The 25,746-nt window shown below is 38.1% G+C and overlaps 1 protein-coding gene across 1 annotated transcript in view; it reads right to left on the bottom strand.

Annotated features, from left to right (window-relative positions):
- The window catches only part of LOC126375504 (alpha-N-acetylgalactosaminidase), a 104,143-nt gene that overhangs the window by 5,604 nt on the left and 72,793 nt on the right, over positions 1-25,746 (bottom strand). Inside the window, exons 4-6 of the mRNA XM_050022467.1 lie at positions 15,354-15,447; positions 1,670-1,845; positions 2-163 (exon numbers count right to left, since the gene is read on the bottom strand). Coding sequence (XP_049878424.1) covers positions 2-163; positions 1,670-1,845; positions 15,354-15,447 — 432 coding nt within the window. The remainder of the gene's footprint in view (position 1; positions 164-1,669; positions 1,846-15,353; positions 15,448-25,746) is intronic.

Here is a 25,746-nt window from a genome sequence, read left to right as displayed (position 1 = left end):
CCATGTCCGGGTCGTTCCAGTGTCCAGGCCCTGCGTTAGGCACGATTACGTCCTGATGGTTTCCGTAGTAGTCTATGATAGACTCGACGGAGGCCCACGAGTCTTGGATGTCGTCGAAGTTCCGCCACAGGTTGCAGTGCTCGATGATCGACGAGAAGTTAGGCTGGAAATCAAGTAATTCGCTTGTAAACACGAGTTGTGAATTGGCTTCTATGCTAGAATAGCAGCGAATAACGAACAAGTGCAGATGCTTACATTGCCAGGTCGTTGTAACCCACAAAATTTTGCTCCTTCTAAAAAGATGGATCAATGTATTTGCTGATCACCTGTCTCTGACCATAAAACTCATTAATATCGATCTTAAGACATAGCATCATACTCTAAAGGCTGTACCACGTTTCTCTTGTACATGATCCCACTATACATGGTGTAAGTGACATCGTAACGAAAACTTTGGGAGAAGATTCAGACCACGATTCTGAGTTGATAATTATCAAGTGGAATTTACCATCGCAAAACACCCTGCATAACTTTATTTAAATTATCTTTGTGTTGAACCAACTATTTCTCTTTCTGAGACAAGATAACTACCTAGTCGATTTTAAATATTATAACCTTATCGTCAAACTACTATTGACCATAGATTTTTAGCAAGTCACGCAAATGCAACAATATAAAATCTGGCAAAACTTTTATAAACTCGTAAATTGTGTTCTAAACAGATTGTATTAGTTTTCTTTATGTATTTAAGACACGCAATTGTATTTAAAACTGGATATAAACTAACTTTTATAGCTCTCATCTGATCTGTTGAACAGTCAGATTTGGTGACGCTCCTCACTTTTGATTTGATCTTTGCTTTTGATGTTTCATATTGCAAATGTAAAAAAAATGTGTTTTTTTTTTTTTTCAATTTGTAGATGTATTTTATCATCGCATAGAACTGTGTAATGTTGCGTACGTTTTTGCATAAATACATTATTATTATGTTCCCAAAAAGATCTAAAGTAAAATGTAGTAAGTAATTTTGCAACAACCGGGGCACTGGTTTCTAGCCAAGCAGTTAATGCCATTTGCGGCAAATCTATCACGCCAAAATACCAGCGCCGCGGCCCGTGCTCCTGTCACGGCATTATGCTGAGGGAGATCCTTTTTTTTATTTTGGGCGCCTCCATTGTGTATTTAATGTCTGTAATTATGTTTTTTTGTTTTTTTTTTTATTTCTGTAATTTAAGTTTGTAAATGTGGCGTCCAATATGGAAATAAATATTTTCTTTCTTTCTTTCAAAAAAGGTACTTGTTGATGTTTTATGCAACTGTGCCCGTTAATGTCCTTCCCTAAATAATAGACTGACTATATTGGCGACAGCAGTCAATCAATCATATTCATATGAGTATGTATATCATGAGCGACAGTATGAGTGTAGTGAAAGAGTCTTAATACATTTCCCAACCCGCCGATTGTGCTTTTCTTGTCACTTTTGTATTTTTTTTTAATATTGTATTTATATGTGCAACAAAGCGTTACTTTGTTGCATTTTACATTTCAGAAGGTGAACTTAATATTACAATGAATTGGCTTTGGTTACAGATAGATGGAAAAGGTTGCATCTACAAGCCTCTTCAATAAGAGCATACCCTTTTAGACAGAGAAGAAAAAGAAAATCACCTGGATGCCAGCATAAATCTGGTAGACGGGCCAACTGCAAGAGTAGACCATCTGGCGACCAGTCAGGTTGAGTTGGCGACCAAACTCGGGATAACCGTGGTCCATGTCGGCGGGCAAGGCGTAGCAACCATCCAACTTGACATAATCCACACCCCAAGCGGCGAAAGTGGCTGCGTCTGTAATTAGAAAAAAAAAACTCAATAAAAAATCAAACCAATGACAGAAATCAAAACAATGTTTAGATCATCATATCACACTTAACAGAAAGTTAGGATTGTATGTAAATTCGATTCTACAACACAATCGCTTCCTATCGCTTTTTGAAAAAATGGAGAAGCCCTTAGAAAAGGTTTAGTACGATCTACTCTGAACCGGCGTGCATATATGAAAGTGTAACAGGATCGAAGCAAATAGAATTCTATAGTATCTGCATACCCCGGTGGATAATAGGAGTTTATATATGTATGTACATACAACCGCTTTAGAGTGTGTTGTAGTGAGATACAAAAGAAGCAGCTCGAGAAACTCCTGAACATAGCAAAGACTATACAGCACCATTATATTCTATTGGATAGGATTCAATTGCATTATAAGTAACAAGTGCAAGTACCTAGACTACTAAGTCACACCCTATCCTTCTATCAGTCCTTCGCTAAGGTTCATTAAACCACTAAATCCTTGTTTGGATCATGCTAACTGATATCAATGGTTTGCAGGATTTGTGATCGGTTACTGGCAACAGTTTTGTGACTTAAAAACGTCTAGGGCCCTGTGCCGAGGTTTTTCTTGCAGCTTCCTTACCCCGGCTATACAGCTTGTGCGAAGCTGCAGTAGTTTTAGACGGATGATAAAAAATACGATTCAAAGTGTAACTATGTTACCAAGCAAGAGATCAACAGCACGCAATGGTTTATAAGTTCAATTACTAATCCAGTAACGTCGAAATACATTATCACCGTTGGGTCCGACATAATGAATTCAAGTCTCGTCACGTTCTTGTACAAGTTCCCAGGCATGATGGCGATGTAGGTCTTTCGTGTGACGTAACAAGTCGCATGACGTGTACACAAGCTCGTGAAATCATGCAGGACACTTCCTAAGCAATCCGCTGAATTACTTATACTTCTAACTACTAGTTGCTAGCTAGTGCCTCACGCAACTTCCTTTCTCTACAATTATAATCGGAAAATCGTTTAAATTCAACCACGCAAGTTACACTGTCATTGTTTTATTGTTTACGATCTATACAAACGTGATATTGATAAAGGATAAGCATGTGAATATAATTGATTAACTATTCATCGATATTCTCATAGCTGCAGTGGGTATAATAGAATTATGCGATAGCCTACGTCGGTTTATAGAAAATAACATTTCAATGTCATCAAGTAATGATTTGCTACTTTTGACGCAAAAAAGCCGTGCCTAAGAAATAAAGTCACTCATCATTCTTTAAAAGCATAGAAAACTCGCAACAAACAACAATATTAAAAAAATTGATGCATATCTAGTAAGAACGAACTTTTTTACTTAACTGTTTATATTTTCTGTAATAATTGTTGTTACAACATCCCGCATCTAAAATGTACCATCAATAAATACTTCCTGCCTATGGTCGCCTGGATCAAATTGCTGTAGAACAATCAAGCCTCCAAATGTGCGGTAATGTTTCTTGTGTATGATATTTTTTAAATGTTTGGTGCATGTGTGAGCATTAAAGAGTATTTGATTTGATTTGATCGGAGCGATGATGCTAACATTCTACTATTAGGGTTACTCATACTCATGAGAAACAATATATTGTTATTACTGTTATCATAGTCGACGAATCCGCAGTGCATGGTAAAACCACCAACCTCATGAACCATGGTGTCAGGGTTATTATTGAGCCGCCAATAGGCCCCTGACATGTCTCATCTAACGACTACTTACTTACATCAGTAAGTACGACTGGGACCAACGGCTTAACGTGTCTTGCGAAGAACGGATCATCTTTTTTTTGGACAATCAGGTGATGAGCTTCGCCTAAGCCTAGTCTAGACTAACCCCCCTGGTGTAGCTTTTTTAAGTTTGTGATGAACCTACATTAAATATGTTGAAGTCGCTTAAAAATGTAATTCTATAATAATATTTTTGCTTGAAGGCACGTGTCGACACTCTCTAAAATCGAACTGAGGTTGCAAAAATATTGAGTCCACGCCACATACCAGCATAATAATTGTATGCACTTTGTCACGAATGACTTGATCGACATGTATGGTAATTATCTATGTTCCTGATTGGGTAAATTCCTTGACACACTTGTTCGTTAGTCTGCCTCTGTTAGGCTCAATTAAGATGGTTATATTGTAACCAACGACAATCAATGGTCATCTATTGTTTGTTTCTAAGTGCAAAGGTCAATTTTTTCATGATCCAACTAAGTGTGAAATTTTATTTTTAGTTCTTCAAACTTTTTCAATCGAGTGGAATGTGAGGTGAATTACCAACATCATCAACCCTGGTGTCAGGTTTATTATAGAAACGCCCCTGATATGTAATATCTACTCACTTACATCAGTAAGTAGAAATGTAACCGGGACCAACGGCTTATGGACTTATTTAACGAAATAAATATTTTGAATTTGAATTTAACATGCCTCTGAAGCACAGATCATCATCCTTTCAGACATTCGGGTGATCAGTCTGTAATGTCCTAACCAAATCAGGACTCTCAAAATTATTTTTGTGATATGTCCTCAGCGGAATTTGAACTAGAGACTTCCGGATCGTGAGTCCAACACTTAACCTCTGTACAACAGTATCTGTTAGTTTTGTTAGTTAGTTTTTTCAATAAAAGTTATAATATTATTTATCTGAATTTCTTAATTGACAGCTATTTACTCGTTTAAGCTATTGAAAATGGCGATTTATTCCCTCCCCTCACAAATAAATCATCTGGTGAATCAAGTTTCAAAATAATTATTTACACTTAATTCAATAGTACTTATGTCAGACATACTACAACTACTACTACTTATTTGTTTGTGGTACTATTTATATATTTGCGTTTGTTTTTAACGTTACTTTTAACAACTTTATCTTCACTAACTGGTTCATCATCATTAATTTAAGAGCCACGCTCTTGTCCGTATAGCGTTCGCCATTCTTGTCAAAGGCCAATTCTTTGACTTTTTTATAAGACACGACGTTCGCCTTTACTTTAACCTGTTCCATAAGCTCTTCTTGGTCTTCCTCTTCCTCTCTTTCCTTCTATCTTCCCTTCTGTGATGTTAATACATACACTAACTGGTTACGACACGTCATAATAAATGACTCATGTTTTTCAAGGTCACTTATCTGTTGCTCATCTGTTTCCCATCATGAATATTCCTCTATAATGTGACGAAACCCTAATAATTTGATTGCATTGATCTTAAAACGTATTGTTTTATTGTTCAAATAGGGCCAGGAACCCAATAACCTTTGACGATTGCTTTTGACGTAATGTTATGGGCTGTAAACATGATAGCCAGCAGCTATAGCCAATTTGCGACTATTGACATCGTCTTTTGAATTTCAAACATCGTTTAAGTACACTAGCTTTCTGCCAGCGACTTCGTTTGAGAGGACTTAGGTTGTTTTTAAGGAATCCCCATACATAAACTCAGGTAATTCCTAATTGTATGGACAAAGCCTTTTTTTTACTTATTGTAGATTTGCCGCAGATGCCATTAACTACCGGGCCGGACAAATAGGGAGCGCTGAAGGCTGTCACCCGGGGACAAAGCTAAGAGTCCTAAGATGGATATGATGGACCTTACAGAGACAAGGGATCAGCCTGCCCATAATAATTGTCCATCAAGTTAGAAAGTACACAATCAATCCCTCTATCGGATATTACGACATGCCCGGGAAGACAAGCAGCTGAACGTGTTCTATGTTGTTTATTCGCTTGACAGCACACGTCAAACGGGTTGTAAACCAGCGAGAAGCCTATTTTATTTGCCTGGGTTATTCATTCATTTTAAAACTAACCGTTATCAATCATCCGTCCCTTTTATTTTCGGCGGATACGAAAATGACGGGTATAACTTAAAATAAAATTAAGAAGTGTCTGCAGGAATCGGGGCCATTAGTATAACAAATAACCGTTTTGTACACGACAACGTTGATGTGTTAGACTGCTCATTTTTGTATTTAGGTTGCGTATAGACACTGCTATTGTGATGTGAGGTGTAGTGTGTTATGAAAGATCCACTTTAGTGCATATTGATGTCTAAAATTAGTTGCCCAACTGGGCTATTTTGTACACTATCAGACTATATTAACGGCTTCTGCCGACCAGAGGTTGTGAGCTCACGATCCGGAGGTTCCGGGTTCGAAACCCGGTGGGGACATATCGCAAAAATCGTTAGGACATTGCACGCTGGTCCTGATTGTCCGAAAGTAAGATATCCGTGCTTCCGAAGGCACGTTAAGCCGTTGGTCCCAGTTATTACTTACTGATGTGAGTATGTAGTTGGTACATAAGCCATATCAGCCTCAAATCCTCGTCGTCGCCCAATAGCCGTATGACGTCTATCCACACAAAATATAATTCGCTGTGTCTATTGATCGACCCCGATACTGACCCTGCCGGCGTGGTCGACGATTTCTCTCATTCGGCGCTTAACACTATCGACCTATTTCAAATATGATCTCCTCAGACAACGCCCTGAGCCGAGGTTCGCACCCAACTAGGCACCCTCAGGCTTCTTGTCTTAAATTTTGTACCGGATGAGAGCCCTCAGCGCTCCCCATTTGTCCGACCAAGTAGTGAATGCTATCTGCGGCAAATCTATTCGTCGAAGCCGCGAATTGGTAATTCGGCGCGGTTAGTATGCCGCGAGGATTGGGGCCTATGGTGGCTCATTAATAACCCTGACACCAGGGTTGATGAGGTTGATAATCCACCTCACAACCCTTGACATATTACATGATAAAGAAAATACAATACTATTACACATAAATTAGAGGAGCTCGGTGGCGCAGCGGTAAACGCGCTCGGTCTGCGATTGTTGAAGTTAAGCAACTTTCGCAAAGACCGATCATAGGATGGGTGACCACAAAAAAAATCAGTTTTCATCTCGAGTTCCTCCGTGCTTCGGAAGGCACGTTAAGCCGTTGGTCCCGGCTGCATTAGCAGTCGTTAATAACCACCAATCCGCACTGGGCCCGCGTGGTGGTTTAAGGCCCGATCTCCTTATCCATCCATCCATAGGGAATTTAAGGCCCGTGCCCCAGTAGTGAGGACGTTAATGGGCTGGTGGTGATGACACTTAAATACGTAATCTTTGAAACAAGCTATACAAAATACGTATAGATAGGCACAAAATAAATAAAGATGATAATAATATAGTTATGAAAGCTAATACATTAAATTATACAGATGTAGCAGATGAGTCTACTATAATATATACATTAGGAACAATAGTAGAGGTAAGTACATGCGTATGCATAAGTATAATGAGGTAAAACCAAGTAAAGTATGTTACAAAATCAAAGCAGTTTCATTGAAAATGTGTGCAAATCACTATAAATGAAGTGTAATATTACCAAGAGAGTAATGTTGTTTTAAGTGGCTATTGAAGCCAGTAGTAGCACGTGAAATATGTTACGTTTGTTATAACTACTTCTATTTGCTGATAGATTTTTCGTTTGGGAAGGGAAGTGCTCGAAATCATATTGTAGGTAGTAAAATAAATACTATTAAAGTAGGACATGGCCCTGATTTGTACAGACATACATATATAATTTCCCACCGGGAAATTGGCGTGAATTTGTGAGGAGCTCGGTGGCGCAGCGGTAAACGCGCTCGGTCTGCGATTGTTGAAGTTAAGCAACTTTCGCAAATTCCGGTCATAGGATGGATGACCACAAAAAAAACTTTTCATCTCGAGCTCCTCTGTGCTTCGGAAGGCACGTTAAGCTGTTGGTCCCGGCTGCATTAGCAGTCGTTAATAACCACCAATCCGCACTGGGCCCGCGTGGTGAGTTAAGGCCCGATCTCCCTATCCATCCATAGGGAAGGCCCGTACCCCAGCAGTGGGAACGTTAATGGGCTGGTGATGATGATGATTTCCCACCGGGATAAGCAGAGACACTTCTCTTGCTTCCTCCACATTCATCAATCGTTTCAAACACGCACATCGGTTTAGAGTAGATCGTGTTGAACCTTTTCGAAAGACATCTCCAATTTGGTCAATGTACGTCCTTCTAGGTCTTCCTCTGCCAGCCCTACTACCAAGCTTCGCTTTATATACTGCTTTCGTAATCCTATTATTCTTCATCCGCTCTACGTGTCTAAACCAACTTGACGTTGCATGACGTTGCATTGGCTGATCACCTGAATGTCGTTAGGTACATAAGACATGTCAGGGGCCTTTGGCGGCTCAATAGTAACCCTGACACCAGGGTCGACGGGGTTGGTAATCCACCTCACAACCCACATGATAGAAGAATTGCCTACTCAATCTTAGTCACTATTTCGACTTTTACACCACATCTCTCTCTTTTCACACTGTTTCTCACTCTATCACTCAATATCACACTCCTACAGACACTTCCTAATTTTATTTCAAGTTAATCTTGCTATTTCGTTATCCACCGAAAAGGAAAGGGACGGATGATTGACAGCTGTTAATTACATAATTAATGAGTGAATGAATGAATAACCCGGGCAAATCGATTAGGCATCTCGCTGGTATGCACCCCGTTTGACGTGTACTAATTGTAATTCTGTCGGGTAATTGGCCAATGTTGATAAGCCGTAGCCCAGTTGATAGAACCCTTGACTCTCAGTTTGAGGTCGCAGGTTCGAATCCCAGCACCGGCCTAAACCAATGATTTTCGAATTCATGTTTGGATTATAAATGATTATCACGCACGTGCTCAACGGTGAAAGAAATCATCGTGAGAAAACCCACATTCCCGAGAAATGCATTTCGGAGGTATGTCACTTATCTTATTTGGGCTAGTTTTCCCTTCGCGGGTTGGAAAGTCAGACAGGCAGTCGCTTCTGTAAAAACCGAACCTGTCAAATCATCAGGTTAGGTAAGCGGACCCTGTGAAAAACGGGATAACGCTAGGGGGATGATGATATAATTATGCCTATAAAAAACCGTGATAGCCCTGTTCGGGGAACGTGTGACTTAGATTGTAGTGTCTTGAATTTTACTTTATGAGTTTATGAATCTCCCTATCCATCCATAGGGAAGGTCCGTGCCCCAGCAGTGGGGACATTAATGGGCTGATGATGATGAGTTTCAATTCATGTGTGGATTATAGACGATATCACGTGATTTCCTGGATTTGTGCTCGGTTAATGGCTATATGCTCGTCCCCAATTAATTGGCGAAGAGTAGGTGTATATACTATACACCTCTGCCTAGCCCTTCGGGGATACAGGCGTGAAGTTATGTTAATTAAAACACATAATAACGGGTTCTTACCGTGTTTAAAGTATGAGACTCCCGATATTTCGATACTGTTGCATGTGCCATGATCACGGGATGACTGATTGTGTTTTAATTATGATAATAACCGCGTACTTAAACTTAAAACAGTGAAGTTATGTTGTCTTATAAACTAAACTTATGTGAGGAGGGAACGGGGAGACAAGTAAACGACTCGAGTAATGACGAAAGAATGCGCATTTATTTTAGTAAATTAACATATTAGATTATAGTAGCTTAGTAAGAATAATAAGTACCTATATAGAGAATATAGTCTTTAGACCTTACACCTCCCTTCACAAAAGAAAAAATAAAAATAGTAAATCATTACATTTTTTATTTTTTTTTCAATGTTAGCCTTGAACCAAGATAATTAAGAAACATAGTAGAACTTAAATAATACATCTCAATCAGTAAAATAAAACTTGGTTCTATTCTTATGAACTAACATTTTCTTACCATTGACGTCAATTTCTACGTTAGGAGAAAGGTCTTGTAATACCTTATATGGACCTAAGTAAATATTATCTAGCTTATTTCCTACTTCATTTTTTACTAGAATTAAGTCATTTGTTTTATAAACTATTGGGTTACATGTTTCATCATACTTTTTCTTTCTATCTATCTTACTCTTTAACAAATTATTCCTTGCGTTCTTTTGAGAAGACTGAATGCGATATTTTAATTCACAACCATAATTTTCATGATTATACAATGGCTCTACAGCATGTCCTGTCAAATTACTAGGCAAACAGCATTTTCTACCATATACGAGTTCAAAAGGTGTGTACTGTGTCTCGGTATGTACTGTGGTATTAAAAGAAAAACTCCAAAATGGTAACCACGTGCTCCACGTACCTGGATGGTTGTCCGTTTGTATACGTAAGAAAGCTGCCAGATGTTTGTGGGTGTTCTCCAGCGCTCCTATGCTTTGGTGGTGATAAGCTGTGGAGTTTAGTTGTTCAATATTTAAGAGTTTACATACCTCTTTAAATGTCGTTGATAGGAACTCCGTGCCTCGATCTGTAGCAATCTGTCTCGGTACACCATACTTTAGTATAAAATTATTTACGAAGCATTTTGCAACCTCCTCGCTCTTTTTGGTAACTAAAGGATACGCCTCTACGAATTTAGTTAACTCACACTGCGTTGTTAAAATATATGAATAATTTTCATTATCAGTTTCCAGTGGTCCAACTAAGTCGAGATAAACTTTTTCGAACGCATACGAAGCAGTTGTTGTTATGACCATGGGTTCTTTTACTGGAATTGAATACTTTTGCTTCTGACATTTATCGCAGCGTTTAACGAATTTTCTAATTTCATTTTCCATTCCAGGCCAATAGTAATATTTTCTTACATTGTTGAACATCCGTCTCATGCCCGCGTGGCCACTAGTGGGCAAAAGATGGAAGTCGTTAAGAATCACCTTTCTGTCGTGTTTATCTTCCACTCTTACCACATCCTTCAATACGCACAACCGTAAATCAAACTTACAATTTGGTTGCTTTATTTCCTGCATTAAATTTTCTATGAATTTTTTATTTTTTTTATTATTTATAACATATACAACGTCGACGTTTATACTTTTACAGAATGTATCTAACTTTTTCACAAATTCGGCTGGCGACATTTGTGATGAAAAGTCTAGATTTATCCCTATAATATCTTTGCTTGATATATAATAAAATACTTTATTCTCTTTGTCAATTAATCGTTTTTCTCTATACTTTATTAATTCTGTTTTTGTAATAAATAATAGCTCTACTGACCCCTTTGGCTTACTATGAGTTTCCACGATTCGCGGTTGATCAGGTCGGTCGTCTTGAAAACCTATAGTATCCAATGGAGTAGACAGAGCTTTTCTACACTGGGCTCTAGTCATAACATTTATTATACTTTGATTCATTTCCTTTAACTCATTTGATGTAATAATAATCCGTGACAGCGCATCAGCTGGTGCGTTATCCGATCCCTTTACGTACTCTACAGAGTAATCGTACTCCTCCAGTGCCAATCTAAACTTAAGTAATCGGCTTGACGGATCCCTCATACTGAACAAATATACAAGTGGCTTATGGTCTGTTTTAATTTTGAAATTACGACCGTATAAGTATGGTCGAAAGTGTTTACATGCCCATAATATTGCAAGAAGTTCCTTCTCTATCGTTGGGTAATTCCTTTCCGCTTTGTTTAAAGTTCTACTTGCGAATGCAACTGGCCTATTATCTCCATTGCTAAGCACCGCTCCTATCGAATAACCTGAAGCATCAGTTTGCACTATAAATTGATTTTGTTCCGAAAAGTTTGGGTACTGTAGTAAAGGTGGGGTTGAAATTCTTTGTTTTAGTGTTTCGAATGAAATTTGACATTTTTGATCCCAAATAAACGTTTCATTTTTCCGCGATAATTTATTCAAGGGTAATGCTATTTCCGCAAAGTTTTTAATAAATTTTCTATAATAGTTCGCGAATGCGACGAATCTTTTAACCTCGTCAGCATTCGTTGGCACTGGGTAATTTTGATTAGCCCTTATCTTTTCGGGATCAGGTAATACACCTTCACTAGAAACAACATGACCTAAGTACAAAATTTCCTTTTTTAGAAACTCACACTTGTCGGGATTGAGTTTAAGGTTGACTTTTCGCAACCTTTGAAAAACGTCCATAAGATTTTTATTATGATGATCCAAGTTTTGACCATATACTATTAAATCATCCATATAGATAAGGCATTTCTCAAATGTTAAACCCGACATAGCCAAATTCATTAACCTTGAAAAGGAATTAGGACTCGTTTTGAGCCCCATAGGCATCCGTGTCAAACGGTATTGACCTGAGCAAAAAGCAGTGTACTGTCGGCTTTCTTCATTTAGATTACATTGGTAATATCCATTTTTTAAATCAAGATGGGAAAAATATATGCAACCGGAAAGAGAGTCTAATATTTCTGTAATGTTTGGAAGGGGGAATTTGTCATCAAGTATACAATTATTAAGTTTTCTATAGTCAATTACAATACGCCATTTTTTATCACCGGTATCTGACCTTTTTGGTACTAATAATATTGGACTCGACCAATCACTTGCACATTTTTCTATAATGCCTTCATCCATCATTTGTTGTAGTTGTTTTTGAATCTCATTTTTATGGGCGTGAGGCAATCTATAGGGTTTTACATATACGGGTTCCGTGTTCGGTTTCAGGTAAATATTATGCTGGTAAATATCAGTAACAGTTAATTTATCTCCCGGCAAATAGAAAACGTCTGAAAATTTCGCGCACAAGTTCTCTATTGATATTTGTTCTTCTTTGGTGAGATTATCTAAATGCAGTTTTGTAAATAAACTTTTTACACGGTCAGCACTCAAATTATTACATTTTTCGAAATTACATATGTCAAAATCGCTAACTTTTTGAACATGAACAGTTAATGAACCGAGAGTTACGTCTTTATCGGTTGTATTTAAAATTTTTAGGGGGATTTTTCCATTTATAGGCCTAACTAAGGCATTCGCTAAAAATATTCCATCACCTAATTCGGAAGTATGAACTAAATAATCGTCGCTCAACTGCGTTTCAACAAAATGAATAGATTCTGATCTTGATGGAAAAATAAAAGAACTTTTATTTACGGACATATTTAGTTGTATTTTATGATTTGATTCGGTAATCAATTCCAACAATTTAGTTTGATAATTTATTACAGCGTTGTATTTCAACAAAAAGTCTTGTCCGATAATCCCGTCATATTTACATGGTAAATCACTAAAAACGTAAAATTTGTGTTTAAAACAATGACCACATTCATTTATGTTTAGGTAAACATATCCTATCGAATGTACTTTCCCACCGATTCCATTAATTACCAAGTTATTGTTACAAATCGGCACTTGTAATCTTTTTACGCTATCCAACTTCAAAGCTGAAATTGAAGCTCCGGTGTCTATTAACCAAGAGTGTTGTATGTCGTTTATGTGTAATTGAAGTGAACATGTATTATTACTGGCCAGAATAACATTATTATTCTCGAAAAAACTGAATAGGATTTGGTTTATCTTGATCTTCGGACTCGTTCATGATTCGAATATCTCCGTTGCGTCTCCTGTAGTTACCATGAAAAGTTTTTGGCCTACCTTGATAGCCGCGTCCTTGTCCTTGACCATTCGGCCTACCACCTCCACGGCCGGTTGGCTGTCTAGCAGATGCCGCCGCCGCAGGATTGTCCATTCTACGTCCTTGGTTATGAAATGACCTTTGTCCCCGTCCTTGGTTATGATAACCTCCTCTAAAGAAAGTACGGCCTCTGTTAAAAAAATTACCACGATTATAGTAACCTCTACCATGACTGTAGGCTAAGATATCGCCCGAATTCTGCACTGACGATAGTTCTTCATCCATTGCTGCCTGAATTGCATTTTTTAGCGAATCAAAATTTCTTGCCGCTATTATTGTACTAATCCGACGATTACGCAATCCGTCAGAAAACTGCTTAATAGCCTGCTTTTCGTTAATCGTTTTCAATATATTGTATGTGTTACTATCACCATTTGATTGTGCAATTGTTAGATTAACAAATAAATCCGTCAACTCCTTACCAAATTCATCAATTGGCAAGTTACCTTGTTGGAGTCGCTGCATCTTGCTCTGTATGGCCGTAGCTGACTTTCGAGACAGCAACAAGGTTTTCATGTCGCTTATCAAACTTTGGACAGTTATATAACTTGCAGATAACTTTAGTTTAGCTACCTGTGAGAGTCGACTTTTAAGGACAAAATTTATTAAATTTGTTTTTGATTGTGAATCTGAGAGAACCGTGTCGTAATATTCGATAGCATCGATCAATTGTTTCGTTACTGCTTCATCTTTAAGTCAAAGGTACCCATGTTTGTGAGTTTTTCTTTCCTATCCTGTTTAATACCTGATGAACTCGAATAATTCTTATTACAAAATTCCTCAATCTGTGAATATATACCTTTTATATTGTCAAAATAAGTCTGTATATCTAATAAACACTGACCCTTTATTTCCTTCTTTTCAATTGACTCCTTTAATTTATTACTAACACTTAGAAATGTTGCATATAATAAAGAAGCTTCCTCTAATTTTTTCCATAGAATATCAGGTTTCCGTCGCTCATAAGATAACTTAGTCAGATTATCCTTAATTGATTTTAACTTTTCATAAATGTCATAAAGATCTTTTTCCATTTGTTATCTGAATTAACATCACGATACTACTAGTTTATAACTTCTTCCGATTGACAATAAAACACACACATAATAATTATATTCATGAATGTAATTAAGAATATACTAGACGAGTAGGTACTTACGAGCGTTTTAACACTGAAACCCGTTTGATAATATATTCTTGCATAGTCTATAATTTCCATTTAAACTTATCTACTTAATTATGTTAGTATTATATCTATGTTTTGTTATTGCTATGATTTTTTTTTTTTTTATAGTTATTAAAAAGAAACAAATTTTTTAATAGCCGCACTTCTTGGGTATTTTACTCACTTTCACTATAATTTTCTAGTCACTCTCTTGCGTTATCACTCTCAGAAATTATCGAAGGGGCTTATTTGCCTTGTTTGATACCTCCTCGTTGTGTCCACATCTATGGCAGTGCACCACATGCTCATGTCCTCGGTTAATAGAACGGCGCAGGTTGTATTGAACGATCCAGTCTCTCGTCCAGGTATTATGGCATTTCTTATAGATCTTGTAAGCCAGGTACAGTCCTCCCGCAGCCAATATTGTGCACATGACAATCATCAAAATGCTCATAGAAGATAAATGAAACTTTATTTCACTCACTGTAGCCTCGTTCACAGAACCACCCGAAGAATTTTGGTTAATAAAAACGTCCTCCTTGTCGACTTTTGAATTACACATTTTGGTTTTTGAATTTGATAAACTCCAATAAGACGATACGGTATGTGTCTATAAGTAGTCAAATTACAATAGCACCGCTCGGCATCGCGCCGCGCCGGGATTCCGAACCCGACACCTCAACTGGCAGGGTCGCCATGTGAGGAGGGAACGGGGAGACAAGTAAACGACTCGAGTAATGACGAAAGAATGCGCATTTATTTTAGTAAATTAACATATTAGATTATAGTAGCTTAGTAAGAATAATAAGTACCTATATAGAGAATATAGTCTTTAGACCTTACACTTAAATACAGTAACAATTCCTTACCGCCTGCAAGATGTCCGACCACACCTGGGTAGCCAGCGCAGGTGAAGTTGCCGTAATCTTCGTAAATGCCGAACTTAAGGCCTTTGCTGTGTACCTGTAGACAAAAGGAGATAATTTTAAGTAAGTATTAAGTTAAATATTTATTTTCTAACAGCCTCTGTAGTCTGGTTTTTAGAGCGTTAGGCTCACGATCTGGAGGTCCGGGTTCGATTCCCGATGGGGACATTGTCGAAATCACTTTGTGAGACTGTCCTATGTTTGATAAGGACTTTTCAGGCTTGAATCGCCTGATTGTCCGAAAAAGTAAGATGATTCCGTGCTTCGGAGGGCACGTTAAGCCGTTGGTCCCGGCTATTAGTCGTAAAAACACCTCCACCAACCCGCAGTGGAGCAGCGTGGTAGAGTATGCTCCATACCTCCTCCAGTTGATTGAGGGGAGGCCTGTGCCCAGCAGTGGGACGTATATAGGCTGTTTAAGTATGTATGTATTTATTTTCTACACAAATTACGAAAATTTATAGTGTAACGATACAAGTTAGAGCGTGCATACATTTGTGAATCTTGACATGACTTATTGTAGATTTGCCGCAAATGGAATTAACTATCTCTCTCTGTCACCCGCTGAGTCTGTATTTATCCATTACAATGCCTCGGTCACACCGCGGACATTTCATACAAACAACCTCGTTTTACACAGACACTGCACATTGACGTTATCGTACACGCGCATCTGTGTGCGTGACGTCTGACACCATACGATTTAAGTCTAAACTATGTTCGAGGGGGTTGAGGTAAACCTAGCTCAGACGCTGGTGCGGAGCGGAGAGTTGCCGTTCTATACGTAGTATTATTCCTTATTCTATGCCTCGGTCTAAAAGCTAAGTATGTTAAGCAATGCCACATCATAAACACTAACCGCCCGCAATTCGTCCACAGTTAGATAAGCTATTAAACTTACGAAATGTCTTGCTTAAAGATCATTATCTTTGAGTCTTTATTAAAATAATAACGCTCGAATCATTTACTCCTACGACTGTGGTATCAAGGTTAAAAAGATCGTAATTCTCGATCAGATATCAAGTTCATAAAAAAATGTATTTCAAAACGATTGTTGTGATACCTTTGTCGTGGATAATGCTCCACGTAAATGTCGAGGTTACGTTGAACATGGAATGTGATATACTTTATTATTATTAACCTGTGTTGTCCCACTGTTGGGCAAAGCCCCCCCCCCACCTCCTCTTCATCTGTCCACCCTTCAAGGTCTTGGCACGTGATATCAATTATCTATGATCCAAACATTAATTCTGTTAAAGCTCTTTGTTGTAATCTATAATAAGAACACCAATGTTTTATATTGACTTATCTATGTACTTTTATCTTTTGTCTTAGCAAAAACTGTCACTATGAAATATTCGTATTTACCCCTACGACCTATATTTTCTCTGTTATAACTAGTAATTCAAACTCACAAAACTGAGTTCAGTGGTTTATTTACACTAACTAAAAGGCAGATACTTTTTCGTTATAACATTGTTATTCATACTAATATTATAAATGGGAATGTGTGTGTGTCTGTTTGGTTGTCCGACTTCTACGGAAAAACGGAGCGACGAATCGACGTGACTTTTTAAATGGAGATAGTTGAAGGGATAGAGTGATATAGGCTACTTTTTGTCTCTTTCTAACCCCCCACTTCCCTAAAAAGGGGGGTGGAAGTTCGCATGAAGCAACCCGCAATTTTCAACATCGGTACGCTGACTATTTGTGACTAACAAAAATGTGACCCCCTTAAAGAGGGGGTGAAATTTTATATGGAATTTTTCGCAGTTTTCTTTTGGAAGCTTAAACTTGGTACATTTTGAAAGGGAACCGTATTATCCCGAATTTAACGCGAGCGAAGCCGCTTGAAAAAGATAGTTTCTTATATTGTTTCTTGCCTATATGTTTTGCGTGGACGTACTTATTTAGAATCGATCAATATTATGCACATTCAACTGTACTTCCTTATTGTTTTCTTTTTCAGATTTTTCTTCGGTCGTAGATTTTTCTGAACGCCATTAATGTTTACAATTGCTGCAGTGATGTAGGCACGTTCCAGACCGCTATGTGCTAATTTTGCGATCAAGTCAATTTACAACGAGGTCGATATTTATTTATTTACTTATATCTAACAATATAAGAAATGATGAATTGATGATGATTTTTTGATGATTTGATGAATGTGGAGGAAGCAAGAGAAGTGTGCGAAATGGAATTCTATAGTCTCTGCTTACCCCGGTGGGAAATAGGCGTGAGTTTATGTATGTATGTATCTAACAATATAAACACATCACCATTACAGGTGCCGCACCCAATGCGGTGATGGAAAAACAAGGTTACTGTAAAAAAACCTAATGAAAGTCACCGTTTTTCACAGGGTGCGCTTACCGGGAGATGGACATCCATCACAAGATAACCTCACCGAGCTTTCTGTTAGACAAACATGATAGGTGGTGAGCCGTATCGCCGTCTATAATGGTCGAGCCAACTGGGTTAGTGCAAAACTGCACTTAAGATAAATTAATAACACATTGATGAGGTTGGTAATCCACCTCACAACCCACACGATAGAAGAAGAATAACACATTGGTGCAAAACTGAATACCGGGTTTCGAACCAGCGGTACCCATTTGAGAAGCAAGTCGGTAGCCCACAGGACCACAGTGGCTAAAGTCCATGATGCCCGTGTAATATAGGCATATTTAATGCTCCAGCAACATTATCGTCTAGCTTCCTAGGCGGCGAATCGTGCGCAGCAGGTTGCGCCAGCGCGTGGGAACAGTGCGCAATGCGCGTACGCGGCGCGGTTGCGAAACGATGCGCCACTGTAATAGTTTCCTTTATCTTTCCTCTAGTATAGTTTGGGAGATACAGTATACATATGCATATAAAGTAGCGCACGCGTATCCATCCCTGTCAGTGTAAGAAGTAACGGTCTCCGCGGTCCAGTGGTTGAGCGTTGTGCTCACGATCCGGAGGTCCCGGGTTCGAATCCCGGTGGGGACAAATCACTTTGTGATCCCTAGTTTGGTTAGGACATTGCAGGCCGATCACCTGATTTTCCTGAAGTAAGATGATCCGTGCTTCAGAGGGCACTTTAAGCTCTTCCGGTTACTACTCACTGATGTAAAGTAGTCGTTACGTGAGTCACGTCAGGGGCCTTTGGCGGCTCAATAATAACCCTGACACCAGGGTTGATGAGGTTGGTCCTCCACCGCACCACCCACACGATAAAAGAGAAGAAGTAAGTAATGCTATAAATTCTTAATAACAATAAGATAACATAGCATCTGTATATAAGACCGTTGAATGCCGTACACCATTTAAAGATGTTAACACGGTATTGCTTAAAGTTCATTTCATGTCAGGCGGTGAAATGTTGAAGTCAGACCTTGATCCCAGAAGGTTCTTCCACCTCATTAAAGACACACCTCACGGTAAACTACAAAAGGGCGGTTCAATACAATACAAGGCATAATAAATGCAAGCAGTCTTGTAACTCAAGCACGCACACAGAGAAACAGCCTCCGTGGTCTAGTGGTTAGAGCGTTAGGCTCACGATCAGGAGGTCCGGGTTCGATTCCCGATGGGGACATTGTTGAAATCACTTTGTGAGACTGTCCTTTGTTTGGTAAGGACTTTTCAGGCTTGAATCACCTGATTGTCCGAAAAAGTAAGATGATTCCGTGCTTCGGAGGCTTTAAACCGTTGGTGGAGTATGCTCCATACCCCCTCAGGTTGATTGAGGGGAGGCCTGTGCCCAGCAGTGGGACGTATATAGGCAGTTTATGAGGTACCGAGCAATTTTACGATATTCGAGTTTGTATGCAAGGCACATACAGAAATCTCACCACAAGCGCGACGCCAATTTTGATGACCTTAAATCTGCCTAGAGGAAATACGATTCAACCATTTATTTCAGAGTATGAGTCCATTATTTTATGGGAAAACTTATCTTATATTAGTCGTAGAAACAGAATTCAAAATAAACAAAATTAATCGACCCTAGCTGGTTGATAGCGATAGGCGCTGAATGAGGGAGATTGTCGTCCACGCCGGCGGGGTCGGTATCGAGGTTCTGAAGTGTTTGTTGTCGCGAGCTGATTGGCCGCCTCTATGGCACGTAAACCAAATGTTAAATGCTGACCATCTGCAAACTGTAATACCATTTTTATTACGAATAAATGATTATGAACCAAATGTGGAGGTTTCTAAAGAGTTACTTATCATACTGTAGGTATGTATTATGTATACGTAAGTATATTGTGTCAGAGGTCACGGTGACAGCCTACAGATGATAAATGTTTCGCGACTCGGTTCGATCCTCGCTTGTCGGCATGAGTCGGAGACAAGTTGTGTACAATTTACATGAATGACTTGCAAGAGGTCAGTGGGTTCACGGCCAGACCCGCAGTTTTTACTGTTCGGTTGTTTCCTTTTTTTGACGTGATTTATTGTTTAATGGTAAATATTAACTACTTGACCGGAAGTTTGTTTGACTAAGTACACAAGTATAATAAGTAATATAATATCTACTAACTCATGTGTTTCTGTCTGTTTGTTCCTAGGTTAAGCTACCGATCATTTGACCTAAACTTTTGGAGCTCCTGTACACTGAAAATGTGTATTTCCCAACCCTGACGCTGGTAAAATTGTCCCTGTTGACAGAAGCCATTTAGGAGGAAAAAAAGTACACAAGTATTGGGTGTTTAGTCGTTTCGGAATGAAATATTCCCTATTGCACAATTACAAGACATCACATCTCCAGCATTATCCCGTTTTTCACAGGGTCCGCTTACTTAACCTGAAGATTTTGATAGGTCCAGTTTTTACAAAAGCGACTGCCTTTCTAATCTTCCAACCCGCGAAGGGAAAACTAGCCCAATACAGGTTATGTCACATACCTCCGAAAATGCATTTCTTGGGAATGTGGGTGTCCTCACGATGTCTTCCTTCACCGCTGAGCACGAGATAACCATTTGTGTTCCAAACATGGATTTGAAAACAAATTCGACATACATTGGTTTAGGTCCGTGCTGGAAATCGAGCCATGCAACCTTACAGCGAGAGTCAAGTGGTCTACCAACTGGGCTACCACGTCTCACCACCAGCTATCACCACCGCCGATGATAAATTGCCAATCTAACTAATATGGTAAATACCAACGGGTTATCCATCGATATCCTCATTAATCGTGGATAGTTCATTAATATATATTCTACAATGTTGTTTGGTAGACTCGGTATCATAATTTATGGTTTCCTCTCAACAAACTTGTGCCAATATATTTCAAAATACCTGTTCTGAAAGTATAATCTTGTGGCATTCTGGAAAGCACGCCTTATTTGATATTTTAGTAAACGCTTATAATAATAATCGTTTATTTTAGTCATAGTTAAAAAGCAACACGTTATGTTAATCAATAGTTATAACGGTAGTCACACATAGATTATACAGAATGTTAGTGACATCATAACGTAAACTGAGGGATGATTCAGGTCATGATTCTGAGTTGATATCAATTTTTTATTTTATTTTATTTAATAACAATATAAGACCGTTTACAATTTTAAAGACATTCGCCAAACTGAAAGACAGTTTGTTGGCGAAATCATGCACTCATTACTTATTTACTTACTTATATCTATAACAGAATGTTTTAAACTTAATTCTTAAATGCTACAAATCTACCAACTATTCAATAAGTTCATCAAATGACTTCAATAAAAACAGCTTTAATTTAGTTTTAAAGATTGGCTTACTACAACATTCGTTTTCGAACTCAATACTATTAAATATTCTTGGAAAAAGGTATTTTAATATTCTCTCGCCATAATTATTGTTAGCACCTGGCTCTTCAAACATTTTTCTGGAAGTTTTACGGAGGTTCCGACTGTACGGCTTGGGATTTTTATATTGAGAGTTTTGAAATTGGTCTAATGCAATTAGGTATTTTAGTTTTTCTTGAACAGGCAGAATTTCACATTTGGATTTTTCCGTCGTTTATGAACCTAGTGTATCATTCTGACAACACTGTCATTGCGTCGAATCGGAAGTACAGTCGGTCGTAGTGGTAGAGTCGGAAGAGGAAGAACTGGGTTCAATAAACAGTAATAAATTAAATTGAGGATGTTTTAAATAAAGGTCATGTCAGGTCAGGTATAAACTGGTGAGCATTTATAAAGTGGATGATGCGAAAGTGTCAGTTCAGAAACGTAGAAAGTGGAATTTACCCCATTTGTTGTTTTTTTTTTTTTTTTGACATGACTCATTGTAGATTTGCCGCGGATGGTATTAACTATTTAGTCGGAAAAAAAAACCCCATTTGAGAAAAAGGCAAATATTGAGAGTCATTGAGGACAGAAGAGGCAAGATGATTGGACACTTAATAAGACACGACGAATTTATTAAAAACATCATAGAAGGGAAGCTACAAGGAAAGAGAGGAAGGGGAAGACCAAGAAGAGCTTACATGGAACAGATTAAAGAGAAGGTGAACGCCGTGTCTTATAAGGAAGTGAAGGAATTGGTCTTTGATAGACAAGAATGGAGAATGCTTCACCGATAAGAGCGTGGTTCTTAAATTAGTGATGATGATGTGGGAAATAGGCGTTATGTCGTCGTTCCCAACGAATGGCGAAATTCAAATATCTATTGTACATAATTATTGGGTAAGTACGCGACTGTTTTTGTACATGAAGTACAATAATATACAGTTCTAATAAACAGCTAATAAATGCTAGTCAATCCAGGTAAAAAACTGCGGTCACAATTTTAACCCGTAACCAAATTACTTAATCGAAAGAAGTCGAGGTTTTCTTGAAACAAAAACACATAATGATGTGATTTTTTAAAAAAGGTACCTACTTACGTGGTTTTCAGTGTAAGGCGGCGTTATGTGGACGATGCTTAATGTGCAGTTCACATTGGTAGCATAAAGTTTATGATCTCGACATGTCCCACTTTCCACTGTCAGCATTTGAGCTCTCCATCCCAGCCACTCCTAAATCCGCATACATTTAAAGTAGGTTATAGTAAATACTCATTCTACTTCGAATGCCATCCGAGGCAAATCTACAATAAGTTACTTTAAAACAGAACGCTTAAAAAGGTACAAAAATATAAATCTACTTTTCAACAAATCACTAGTTTAATTATTATTATTTTTTTAATTTGCAGCGCTTGCAAAATATTGTTTATCCTTTATTCCTAATAGGTGCTCCAATTTTATATTTTTCTAATAATCCTTACCATCCTTACAAAACAAAAGAACTTATTTTTTTAGTCTTCCACTCCCATAACAGACCTCATGCGTGCTCGCTCTAGAGTACTCTTTTCTTTTCTTTCTTTAAAACAACCTAACCTTTGGCAACGCGGCCAGCGAGATGGGTACATTTGAGCCGGGTATGCTCCGAGGCGGGCTATTTGACTAATTTTAAGTATAATTAATATCTAGTTTTTAAGCTTTAGTGACATTGTTTTATTAATTCATTTTTTTATTGTTATTGTGTAAGTAACGTTATAAATTTACCTTTTAAACGAATTAAATATTCTACAGTTAATCTACGAACAGGCCTAAAGAGAATCCGTTTTACAAAGGAAAAAAAATCTGTAACAATGCGTAAAGATACGAATCAAAAAGGTCAACATAACTTAGCTGTTCGCAACTCTTTTGTATTCGTGCGTTACACGGCGAAGGCGTGAGAATGATCCTTTACAATCTTTTTACACTGCTGCTATTTGCAGAGATGCATTTGATAGATTGACAGCACTACGGCAGCATAGCAGAAGGCAAAAGTATACAGGGTGTTAGTGACATCGCAACGAATACTGCGGGGGATGATTCAGCTCATTATTCTAAGTTAATAATATCTGAGGAGCTCGGTGGCGCAGCGGTAAACGCGCTCGGTCTGCAATTGTTGAAGTTAAGCAACTTTCGCAAAGGCCGGTCATAGGATGGGTGACCACAAAAAAATGTTTTCATCTCGAGCTCCTCCGTGCATTAGCAGTCGTTAATAACCACCAATCTGCACTGGGCCCGCGTGGTGGTTTAAGGCGCGATCTCCCTATCCATCCATAGGGAAGGCCCGTGCCCCAGCAGTGGGGAAGTTAATGGGCTGGTGATGATGAATAATATCCAGTGGATTATCCATCGCAAAAGTCTAGAATTGAAAATAATTAAAACTTGTACAGGGTGTAAGTGACATCGAAACAAATACTAGGTTGGAAGGTCAGACAGGCAGTCGCTTCTGTAAAAAACCGGACCTGTCATATCTTCAGGTTAGGTTAGCGGACCACGTGAAAAAAACGGGATAATGCTAGGGTAATGATGATGATGATTCCCGCGTACAGCATATCTTTGATTACGACAGTCTCTTCTTCTCCTTCCTTGCGCTATCCCACTTTAGGTGGGGTCGGCTCTCCTAATTTTGCGGCGCCATGACATTCTGTCTAGGGTTGCCGGGTCGGGTAAATTTTCATTTTTCAGTAATCGGGACATCTTCACCAAGTATAAGGAGGGCGTCCTCTGCCTCTTTGGTTACAACAGTATAGTTACAAAAACTCGCAACGTGTAAAGGGCCTCGGCGACCTTCGTCGACAGATAGAACCGATAAAACACCAACTGTATCTGCATCTTACATTCTAGCGATACAATTATTGTTATATGTATTGTATACCATTGTTAACCCGTTCACATAACCGTAGAGCTATGGTGTTTCGCCACGACAATTGTTAAGATTGCAAAAGTTAAAGCAAAAAGGCGAATGGACTGTGTTGTCTGTGAAAAACGGAGTATTTTGTTAGAATTGTATTTTGTACGGGTTAGTATTGTGTCGTCATTGTTTTAGTGGTAATTGATAAAAACTTTTTGCTAAGGAACTGTTTGGAATTTGTTTGATTGTTTGATAGACTGTGTATGGTAGTGTGATATGGTGTAATTATACAGTAAACTAAACTACTTCGAGACTATGATGTCATATATAATTTACATCCTGTATTAGTGACATCTTAACGAAAACTTTGAGGAATGATTCAGGCCATTATTCTGAGTTAATTTCAAATACAATTTTCCATCGCAAATGTATATAAATGAAAATATTTTAAAAAAGATAAAAAAATAAGTTGAGATTATCTTATCTATATTTGTATCATCTATTTTTATAAAAACATACTTTATTTCCGAAGTCACTGTGGTTCAATCCCCGGTACCGGACTTGCTTGACGAGTTAATAATTTATCTTAAGTTCAGTTTTCACTAACACAGTTGGCTCGACCATTATAAACGGCGATACGGCTCACCTATCACGTTGGTCTAACAGATAGCTCGGTGAAGTGTGGATATTCATATTCATATTCATTTAATCATTGCAAAGTCACAAGCAGTTAGGTGTTACATACACGGTATTAGGTACATGTGACGCCCTGCAAGGGCACAGCAACGTAAGAGGTGACAGCAGCGTCATTATAAAAAATATTAGTAAGTAACATAGTTAATTATGAATTAAACAAGTTAAAGGTAACAAAATTATTATACTTACACTTACAAAATTATTACATAATAACATACATCACAGTCTAAAATACAATATTTTAAAAATTAAGTATACGTATTATTTATTATGTTATAATATTTAAAACTATACAAATTAAATAAAGTACTCAAGCAAATACACAATACATAATTATATACTTACCTAAGCACCTTATCCAACAATCTGTTTATCATTAAAAACTCTTCAATATTATAATAACTTTTGTTTAGTAGGAATAATTTTAATTGTTTTATTTATAGCATTTGGATGGTTGCATCTCTGAAGTACCCCAATCGGGATATAGTCGTGAGCTTATCTTATGTTATTTTGTAATCAAAGTATGATTTTCGCAATCATTCTTTGTGATGGAAATAGGTATGCCGCGTGCAAATGTCAAATCATCCATGCTCACTCGGTATTTATATGACAAGAAAATTGCTATGACCTCTGCAATTTCTCATTATCATTGTACAGTGAATAAATCCATTGACTTGACTCCTAAAGGCCGACCTTTCGTGTCAATTTTGGACGAGATTATGTATTTTATTTACTTACTTACCTATCTATAGATATGTCAGTCATTTTTTAATTAAATTCCGTACACCTTGTTCCATTTTTTTGCTGGGTCATTGCGTTGCATGAAAATCGAGGAAGATGTGTCGTCGCGTAGGTAGATTATTTCTTCTTCTCTCGTGTGGGTTGTGAGGTGGATTACCAACTTCACCAACCCTGGGTCTTAAATGGCTGGAGTAAGAGGGTAAGCGCGGACCGTTTGTCTCGCTCGCTCGGATAGTGTCCAGGGTATCTTCTATCGTGTC

This window comes from Pectinophora gossypiella, chromosome 19, assembly GCF_024362695.1.
Source record: "Pectinophora gossypiella chromosome 19, ilPecGoss1.1, whole genome shotgun sequence".
Classification (NCBI taxonomy): Eukaryota; Metazoa; Arthropoda; class Insecta; order Lepidoptera; family Gelechiidae; genus Pectinophora; species Pectinophora gossypiella.
This window is presented reverse-complemented; position numbering and strand designations above follow the sequence as displayed.